General features: G+C 33.5%; 1 protein-coding gene across 1 annotated transcript; it reads left to right on the top strand.

Moving 5' to 3' along the window:
- Window positions 1–6,386: 6,386 nt before the first annotated feature.
- LOC132052923 (short-chain dehydrogenase TIC 32 B, chloroplastic-like) lies at window positions 6,387–10,683 on the top strand. The gene is made up of 8 exons (XM_059444647.1): window positions 6,387–6,875; window positions 8,514–8,745; window positions 8,835–8,914; window positions 9,235–9,388; window positions 9,504–9,582; window positions 9,869–9,956; window positions 10,075–10,121; window positions 10,259–10,683. Exons 1-8 carry the CDS (start codon window positions 6,653–6,655, stop codon window positions 10,436–10,438), a joined length of 1,083 nt encoding a protein of 360 aa, XP_059300630.1. The 5' UTR covers window positions 6,387–6,652; the 3' UTR covers window positions 10,439–10,683.
- Window positions 10,684–11,039: the final 356 nt, after the last annotated feature.

An 11,039-nucleotide genomic window follows, 5' to 3' on the forward strand; every position in this document is an offset into this window, starting at 1 on the left:
TTTTTATCTTATTGAATTAAAGGTTTTAAATTTTTATTATTTTTTGTAATGCAAAAGTCATTCAACTTTATGTAAGTAACATAGAAGTAAATATTTATTTTTTAACAAAAAAGTCACTCAAGTATTTCTAAATATCATAGAAGTCACTAAACTATATGAGAGATTTTTCGGTTTTTAGGTATAGACATTGTGGGTTTAATGATATAGTGACTTTATGTGAGTAAAGTTGAATGACTTTTAGTACAACAATTAGCTTAGTGATTCAATGTGATACTGCAAAGTAGAATGATTCTTTCGTAATAAAAAATAATTTATTGGCTTTGGTACCATAAAAAAACAAAAAAGTGGAATGACTATCGTGAAATTTACCCTAAGGAATATGATGGGATGGATGAGATCTCTCCACCCTTATTTAGAGATTTCGAGTTCGAATTTTGGGAATGAAAAGCAAATTTGATAGAGCTTAGATGGATTCCAAGTAGCGTGAATCGGACTAGCCAACATAGTGAGTTTTAGATACATATGATTAATAAAAAAGAGAAAGCAATGAAAGAAGAGGGAAGATCACATGTGAAAATTACAAAGATCAGTGTCTCCAAAATTTGAACCAGTATGAGAGCTGTTTACCAATTAGGGTGCTCATGGGACCAAAGTGCATAGCCAGTTCACAACTCCATTTTAGAGGAGTCAACCTCAATGTTCTTTTCTAGTCTTTCAATTCTACAGCATTTGCCATCATTTCTCATAGTGAAGGATGAATGAAACTAAGTAAATTTGCAAAACAAGAAAAACAAAAATGGGGCCTCTTAAAGATAAAAGATTATTTGTGAATGGCACGCTTTGCACTTTTGTCCCGGAAGTTGAAATTTTCCATATTTTTTTTGTTTTCTACTATTTCTCATCATCAGTATTTGTTTTTTTTTTCCGTACTTCCACACACACACAAAAAAATATGTAATTATTGTTCATAATATTTCTTGGTTCGTCGGGCAATCAGTTATCTCTAGTTTATCTAGATGTTCACGTGTAAGATGCACTGTGAATCTACTTGATAACAAACCCCATTTCCTAAGATTTTTCTCATGTTAGAGACAAACTTATTTGAGTACATTTATGGTGTTAATGTATATCTAGATTTTACTTGAATTAGTAAGATGTTTAATCAGAATGTAATTAGGAAATTATCATATTTACTTCATTCTTAATGTTCTTAATTCACAAGATATTTAAAAGGAAGAGCTATACGACAATTCCAACAACTAATGAAAAATATCTCCATAGCCACGACGCATTCACTACAATATGCCTAATTAATTGGATTTGGGCTAATCAATGAATGGTAGACATTAAGCTGAAATAGACCTGACAAAATTGTGCGACATTTATTTGAAACTTGTTTCCATGACCAAGATGTCAATTTCTTGTCAATGCTGTGACCATCGAAGGTCCTAACAAATGAAAAAAAAAAAAAATAATAAGTCAAAATATAAGCGAGAGATCCTATTAATTCTTTACCTTTTCTTACCTTTTCCCCTTTCTTTTCTGGAGTTTACCTCCTCCTGTCAATTTACTTATCATATTGCATCTTGCAACCATCTTAAGAAAATATTAACTAAAATAATACTACTAAATTAGCCTTATTTATTTCTTTGATCTCAATTTAGTATTACTCTTCCCTTCACCACATTTAATGGACTTTGGTATTACTTTAATGAAAAAAATGTCAAAATATAAGCGGTATTACCAATTGTCAAGGGTTGAGTTAGAAGCTGGTTATTAAAAAAATTCGCTACATATGCACAAAAATTAAATTTAGAACCCAATTACTAACACGTAATGTTGCTAGCATAGAATTTAGAATCCATAAAGCTCAAATTCTGGCCTTACCTCTACAATGATAGTAAAAAGTTATATAATGGACTGGTCATTTTTATATATTATAGCATATAATCATCCTTATTTTCAAGATTACAAATCTCATAGTTTTAGAAGATTCACTTGTAAATATCATTTATGCAGCGTAATACAACAACAATAACAACCCAGTGAAATCCCACACGTCGTGTAGTCCGGGAGAGGTAGAGTGTGCGCGGACACGACTCCTACCAAGGTAGGACAGTACTGCTTCCGAAAGACCCTCGCTCAATAGAAAGCATAAAAGAGGTCGGATAAGGCCAAGAAAATTCAAAGCGTTATGGAAATGAAAATAACGAAAGCGACTAAGCCATGATGAAGCGGTTTGCAAAGGCGGCTATCACAAATAAAATAAGATAATCAAAGTACGTAATAACGATAGTAGCAGCAAATCAAAGCATAAGAACTTATATTGCGATAATGTGACTATTAATATGAAAGGATAAACGATACTATCTACTAGCCTTCTACCCTAATCTGAGTCCTCCATACCCTCCTATCTAAGGTCTTGTCCTCGGTAAGCTGTAACTGCGCCATGTCCTATCTAATCACCTCTCCCAATACTTCTTCGGCCTACCCCTACCTCTTCTGAAACCATCCATGGCCAACCTCTCACACCTCCGCACTGGGGCATCTGTGTCTCTCCTCTTCACATGTCCAAACCATCTCAGTCTCGCTTCCCGCGTCTTGTCTTCCACCGAGGCCACTCCCACCTTGTCCCGGATAGCCTCATTCCTAATCCTATCACTCCTGGTGTGCCCACACATCCATCTCAACATTCTCATCTCGGTAACTTTCATCTTTTGAACGTGAGAGATCTTAATTGGCCAACACTCCGCCCCATACAACATAGTCGGTCTAACCACCACTTTGTAGAACTTGCCCTTAAGTTGTGGTGGCACCTTCTTATCACATAGCACTCCGGAAGCGAGCCTCCATTACATCCACCCTGCCCCAATACGATGTGTGACATCATCGTCAATCTCCCCACTGCCTTGCATAATAGACCCAAGGTACTTGAAATTACTTTTCTTCTGGATGACCTGAGTACCAAGCCTCACTTCCAGGCCAGCCTCTTGAGGTGCTTCACTGAACTTGCACTCCAAGTACTCTGTCTTGGTCCTACTCAGCTTGAACCCTTTGGACTCCAGAGTCTGTCGCCAATCCTCCAGCTTAGCGTTAACTCCGCTACGAGTCTCGTCGATCAGGACTATGTCATCCGCGAAAAGCATACATCATGGCACCTCACCTTGAATATGCCGCGTCAGTTCATCCATCACCAAGGCAAATAAAAACGGACTAAGAGCTGATCCGTGATGCAACCCCATCACAACTGGAAAGTGCTCTGAGTCTCCTCCTACTGTCCTTACCCTCGTCTTGGCTCCTTCATACATGTTCTTGATCACCCTAATGTACGCCACAGGTACACCTTTAGCCTCCAAGCATCTCCATAGGATCTCCCTCGGGACTTTGTCGTAAGCTTTTTCTAGGTCGATGAATACCATGTGTAAGTCTCTCTTCCTCTCCCTATACTGCTCCACCAGTCTCCTTATAAGATGGATGGCTTCTGTAGTTGAGCGTCCCGGTATAAATCTAAACTGGTTCTCTGAAATAGATACGCCCCTCCTCACCCTCTTCTCCATCACGCTCATTTATGTAGCGTAATAGTGTAAAAAAATATTTACATTGATAGTAAATACTGTATCTTAAACTCGATAAAAAGAAAAGAGAAAAGGGTCAAAAATGTCCTCAACTATTGAAAATAGATTAAATTTACCCTCCGTTTGCAAATGGACTCAAATATATTCTTGTCGTTAATGAAATGGGTTATATATACCCTTTAAAACTAAAAGACCTCCATATCATAATTTTATCCATTTTTAATGCTGCCACTTTGTAATAATACATACCCCACCCTGTTTCTAAACTTAGGGCCTGTTTGGAAAGCCACCCTGGTAATTGGAATTGGGTGTAATTACACAGTTTGACCTGTTTGTTTGACCAAGTAATTACACAGTTAGGTGGGAATTGAGTGTAATTGAGAGGATGTAATTACACTCTCCAATTCTCGGTGGAGGGGGGGGGGGGCTTAGAATTAGGTGTAATTACAGGGTTACTTTTTAGTTTATTTCTTGTTAATTTTATTTTAATTTCTTTTCCTTTTTAATTTATTTTTTATTTCTATTATTTAATTTATTTTTTATTCATTTTATTTTAATTTCTTTTCTTTTATAATTTATTTTTTATTTCTATTATTTAATTTCTTTTTTATTTTTACTTTTTAATCATTTGTATTTTTTAAAATATATTTTTATTTTTATAGAATTTATATTTCATTTCCTTTCTTCTCATTCCCAATCTTTACTTCTTGTGGTTCCATGTAATTGCTCGTATTTTTTTAAAAATTTTATTTTATTCATTTAGCATAACCATGTTGATATTCTAATTTTTAAAACTACATCTCTTAATATTAGAAAGAATGAGTCATTAGCAAACTTGGCATATAAAAAGTGACGTTATTAAAGTAGAATTTCGTTGTGAATGAGGTTATTGACTTATATTTTCCCTTTCCTTTGAATTATAAGAGTATTTATTTTATGTTACGTTGAAACTTACTTATGTAACGTTAGAATTTGACATAAGAATAGTATGTTAAAAATATTCTTTCGGATTTTGAAATTAGGTTATATTTTCAATTTTAAAAATATTTGCTTTAGTACTATGGACTTGTTAATTCACATTGCATGTTGTTTATTTTTCACTTACAGTTGATAGAATTATTGTCAAACATTTGAATAGTGTTATGGCATTATATTTATAAATATTCTTTTTTTGTCGAACATCCAATAATATTTAAAAAATATGTGCCTTTATAAATGATATTAGATTAGTTATTTAATAATACATTATGATTATTTTAAATTTTTTATAATTAAATTTTAGTTTTAAATTTTAGTTTTATGATTATTTTAAATTTAACTAACTGTGTAATTATGCTTGTGCAACCAAACAGCACGCTTGTAATTACACTGTAATTACATTATGACAAACAAACAGGTCGTTGTAATTACAATACTGTGTAATTACTAGGCTGTGTAATTACTAGGGTATTAATTACACCAATTCCAATTACCAGGTGGCTTTCCAAACAAGCTCTTAATTTATTTATTTTTCTTCATCTTTGAAGAATTCTTTGCTGAGTCCTTCAATCTATTCTCACTCTGCTTCTGTCCTCCTTTCTTGTCAAGGAAGTAATGAGCATTTCTTTAATTGGAATTTCACCTCCAAATTTTCTTACTTCCAGTATTTAATCCTGGATTCATCGACATTACTCCAACTTGACGAAACATATTATCAAACTGAACTCCTTTTTTTTTTTTTTTTTTTAAACCGAGAATGCAATTCAAGCATTCCAAATTTTCATCTCATTCAGAGGAAAAAAATAAAAAGCAAACATAAAACTATAAACAAATTTAATGAAATTGACACAACTGGAATTATCCATTTTCAACAAAAATGCAGTCTTAGCAGGCGTTTGGCCATGAAAACCAAATATTTTCACTTTACTTGGTATTTTGGAGTTGGAGTTGAAGTTGAAGTTGAAGATGGTGTTGTGTTTGGTTATAGTTTTTGCGAAAGAATATTTGGTTGTTTGAATGTATTGAAAGTGAAAATAATTTTTTTAGTGTTTTTCAAATTCCAAATACAACTTCCGTGGCCAAATGTTGATTTTCAGATAAAGTGAAAACGTTTTTCGAAAAAAAGTGAAAAAATTTGATGGTCAAACGGGCCCTTCGACTCCAAGCTCATCTGGGTCAAGTTGACAACTTTCTCTCTCTATTATACTATATTGCTTTGCTTTACTCCTTATGTCAGTCATCCTCATTTCCTTTCTAATCTAATGTATATATGCATTTCAATTTGAATACGGAAGCAAATGATCCTAAAATAATTTTTCCATCAAAATCAACATTTTCACACATCAATATGAAATTGTTTCCTTGAATTTCTCTCTCGCTCTCATCCCGATATTCCGTTCATTGTATACAATATTCAGAGAAATTTTGCTTCCGGACGTAACAACAAATCTACAATATTGTTGTGGTGCACGGACGTTTCCTAGTAAAGCTGAAATTCAGCCATTGAAAGATAAGAATTCTCCAAAGATAAAGAAAAAGAATTAAGCTTAGAAAAAGGTTGGGATATGTTTTATTATACACAGTGGCAGCCCATGTCAGCAAATAAATAAATAAATAATGGGTAAAATTATGACATGGAGGTCTGTTATTTTTGAAAATATATATGATCCATTTCATTAACGGTAGGGGTATATTTGAGCCCATTTACAAACGGAGGGTAAAATTGATCCATTTCCAATAGTTGAGGGGCAATTTTGACCCTTTTCCCAAAAGGAAAACACCAAAGAAGAGAAAAACATTGTTGGAAGCAGCAGATAAAGTATGTGCCCTGAGACAACAAAATTTTTAACCTTTTTCCCAAGGACGAAGAAACATGGTAGGAAAAAGAAAAAGTAAGGTAAGACTAATAAGGGTAGACAGCAATTATTCAAAGCAAGAAAGAAAATTTTCACATAATTGCGTGCGTGTGCTATTTGACATATCATCAGCCAATAGTCAAAAACTAAAACACCACAACTTTTTATGCCTTAGCCGAAATATTCTAGCATTATACACTACAATATTATAGGGATCGGTTCTAATTAGAGTATTTTTCTTGCATGGAGCTCGATAAGGTTTACAGGGCATTTATATATACGTGGTTTTCACCAATAGGTGCAATCTTGCAGTTCAAAATTCCAAGTTGTGACCTCATGAAGGCTACTCTTAAGTATTTGGTAGGCATTGCTGGTCCAAGTGGTTATGGTTCTAAAACAACTGCAGAACAAGTTACTCAAAATTGCTCTACCTCCCTTGCTTCTCAGCTTACCGCAATTATCACTGGTTAGTCATCTTCAAAATCTCTATCTTAAAATTAAAATAGTCTCTTCATCCTTTCCCCTTGATCTCGTTACTATAATGCCATTTATCATGAAAAATTGTGGAAATAAACCATTTTCTTTTTTCATTCGATACTAATATATGGAGCCAAAATTTTCACTAGGAGGACTCAAAATAAAATATAAAGAAATAAACACACAAAGAAGTCGAGGGATAATTTTGACCTCATATATCTACAGGATAATTTCCGGACAAAAGGGGTTCATGAACCCCTTGAGCCCCCTAACTCCGCCCTTGCATGCCATAGTTGCTACTCTGTAAAGCCTGACATATTGTGTTCATTTTGTTTTCTGAAATCTGATATTGAGAAACCGTTATCCTAACTGAATTCTCTCTTTCTATATCTGTAGAAGAATTTGAGTTCTACAAGATGGAACAAGAAGTCTTCTTTATCTATTCCCTTTTACTGAGTATTTTCAGCTGTTCTTTCTTTTTTTTTTTTTTTTTGGTACGCATGACAATACAACATCTGAAAAACTGGCTCCATTGATCTTTGGTTGGATCATTTGGAAGAAATTATATTGGAGTATTATACATGGATTTTCTTCATTATACATAGGAGTATATGTTTTATTTCTCTAACAAATTTGTTTAGTAGCCATGGCCCATGTTTTCAATGGTATTCCTCAGGTCTTCACTCATCATTTTGTCTCCTGAGTCCTGATAATAGTTATACTCTGTAGCACATTTCAAGAAAACCATACAAATAATAGCTCTCTTACTGTCCCTCTTCCAACTAGTGGCGTACTTAAAATTTTCCACATAGTGTACGTCGACCTATTATGTATATACATAGTACTCCATATACTATTATTTGCAGAAATATATTATAACCAAAAAAAAAATAAAAAAAAATCAGTTAAGCAGTATTGAATGACACCACTTGATTCACTGTGCCTCCAAGAAAAGAGGAAAACAGGGTCTAAGTGGCTTTTTTGTTTAAGATATAGTTTTGTCTCTACTGAGTAGTACTCCCTCATTGATTAATGTTTAAATATATATATATTGTATATAGTTTCCATCTGAACAGTACTGAGAACTAATCATGCTATATATATCTTTAACAACAAAAAGTTCAATATCTACATATTTAAATCACAATCCACCCTTTCATAGATTACAATTAATTTTAATCACCATGCATTAGTGCTCTATCCAATAGAGTCAATTTGTCATGTAAAGTTTAGACAAAGCATGATATAGATTTCTTCCTTTTTTTTAATTTGATTTAAGTTATATACACAGACAACATAAAAGAACTTTAAACAACTAACATATTTTAACATGTGATAGTAGGTTAGTTAGAGATTTTACCAATATGTAAAGTTTAGACAAAGCATGATATAGATTTCTTCCCTTTTTTTATTTAAGTTATATGCACAGGCAACATAAAAGAACTTTAAACAACTAAAATATTTTAACATGTGATAGTAGGTTAGTTAGAGATTTTACCAGTTTACAAATAATACTTACTACCTTACAAGTGACTAGATTGTGTAAATAGTTTTCATAGACAGTGCATAGAACAAAAAAAGATCGTTCCAATTTCCTTTTTGGATTTTGATGACTGAAAAATGACAGGTGCAACATCCGGAATTGGAGCAGAAACAGCAAGGGTGCTGGCAAAGAGGGGTGTAAGATTAATAATTCCAGCAAGGGACTTGAAGAAGGCAGCCATGTTAAAGGAAGCCATTCAAAAACAGAGTCCCTGGGCTGACATTATTTTATTGGAGATAGACTTGAGTTCATTTGCTTCCATTCAAAAATTTTGTGCACGCTTCTTGTCTTTAGGACTGCCTCTTCACATTCTCATGTATGTCTGATGTCTCTGGTTTGTATTTTCTTCTGCATGACTGCTTTTTGCAGCTGTCTCCCTGTTGTACTAACTGTGGTATCATGCAGAAATAATGCAGGCAAATTTTCACAGAAGTTGAAGTTTTCTGAAGACAAATTTGAGCTCTCATTTGCCACAAACTACTTAGGTAATTGCTGTTCTACAGTCTTCAGGACCACCTTGACACGATGATTATGATAACAATAATAATAACAATCTTTTATTAATTAAAATTGGATTCTTATCTAGTCTGAATTAATAAAGAATTTTCACACTATAAGTTAAAAATATTTTACAGTGTACTTACCCTGTTATGACATGTAACATGACTTATTTTTCAGGTTACTAATTCAACTTTTTACGTACCTGTAATTATCTTCCAGTGTGTAGATATTAAACTCCCAAATACTAAATACTTTAACTTTGTATAGGATTGAACTTAAATTGGGTATATATGGTGTTGGACAGGTCATTTCCTGCTGACCGAAATGCTATTAGATAAGATGGTAGAGACAGCAGAGCAGACAGGGATTGAAGGAAGGATTGTAAATGTTAGTTCCGTAGTTCACAACTGGGTCAAAAGAGATCATTTTTGCTTCAGCCAAATGCTCAATCCTAAGAAGTATATATATTAAACTCCTAACTCGTTAGTAATACACTAACAGCAGTATATCAAAGATTCCATTACTTAGTTTTACTAGTACAAATCTAATTTATTTTGAATTGCTTGCATGCAGTTATAATGGCACTCGTGCATATGCTCAGTCAAAATTGGCCAACATTTTACATGCCAAGGAATTGTCAAGACAGCTAAAGGTGAATATTATATGTCCTTAATTCCTTTTACACTAGGGGTCGCTTTGAACAAGTTCCAACAACGAGATTTGGGTCGCCATGAAAAGTCTATTGTGGTGACATTTTAGCATTCTGTGATATTTTAATCGCCACGAAAAGTCTCATTTCTCGTAGTCTCAAAAAATACACAAATATATTGGCAAATTATAGTGCCAATTCTCTAGTTGTTTTGCCCAACAGCAGCTATGTGGCTTTGTATATTTGGACTGTTTGGATACTGAAAATTTATTTGTTGGAATGTGATCAGGCAAGAAATGCAAATGTAGCTATCAATGCTGTCCATCCAGGTATTGTGAAAACAGGAATAACAAGGGATCATAAAGGCTTTATCACAGGCATGCATTCCCCTTTTTGCCTTTTCGAGCTTATCTTTTTCTTGTTTCCTTTGCTTTTCACGAAAATTTTGCTGCAGAAAGAAGTAAAGAAACTAACTTTTCTCATAAATTTACGCAGATTCTCTCTATTTTATGGCATCAAAACTTCTAAAGTCAACATCACAGGTTCGTCCAATATATGCCTGTCTTTTTTACTCAATGGAATATCCTGTCACATCTCATACAATTCTTGTTCTTTTGTTAACACTTGCTATATTTTAAAAGTGAGTTAAGACATTTGAGGTTAATTTTTGGAATGGCAGGGTTCGGCAAGTACATGCTATTTAGCACTGAACGAACAAACAAGGGGAGTAAGTGGAAAATACTATGCAGATTGCAATGAATGTCATTGCTCAGCTTTAGCTAATGATCAAATTGAAGCTCATAAACTTTGGAAGCACACTCGTGCTCTAATTCATCGAAGATTGCTTTTACCTTTGTAATGATAATCCTTTTATATTAAAAAAAATTAAAAATTTGGGAGTGGTAGACCTGTAAATAAATAGATATACACTTTGTACATCCATGATGTCAGAAAAGAGAATCACACTATAAAATCATAGGAGTGAATTTTTTTTATTTGAATAAATAAAACTTTTCTTTTCATCTTTTCGGTGGTCCTAAACAATTATTATGTACTATATCACGCTTTCCCTTTTCTCTTTGCTCTTTGAATATTCAAACAAGCAATTTGCTACGTTCAAAAAAACACCATTAATACACCTTTACCACCTATGTTTCCACGTAGAAATTAACTTTCAGATTATACAAATACCTGTAAAATGGATGCCTATCAGCTTTTTCAGGCATTACATAATTGATTTTGTCACTACTTTCTTTTGTAATTGCCTTCGAATCAACATTGCAAGTAACTTCAATCCCAAAAGAAACAATATTGTAATCGGTTTACATGAAAAGCACAATGGAAAGAAAAGATTGGTTGTGCTCCTAATATCAACTGCTACATTGTAATCAATCAATAAACCAAGCCTCAAACACGAACAAATAGGGGCAGCTATAAGACCAATTGTTACTCATATGTGT

Source organism: Lycium ferocissimum, chromosome 4 (assembly GCF_029784015.1).
Source record: "Lycium ferocissimum isolate CSIRO_LF1 chromosome 4, AGI_CSIRO_Lferr_CH_V1, whole genome shotgun sequence".
In the NCBI taxonomy this organism is placed as follows: domain Eukaryota; kingdom Viridiplantae; phylum Streptophyta; class Magnoliopsida; order Solanales; family Solanaceae; genus Lycium; species Lycium ferocissimum.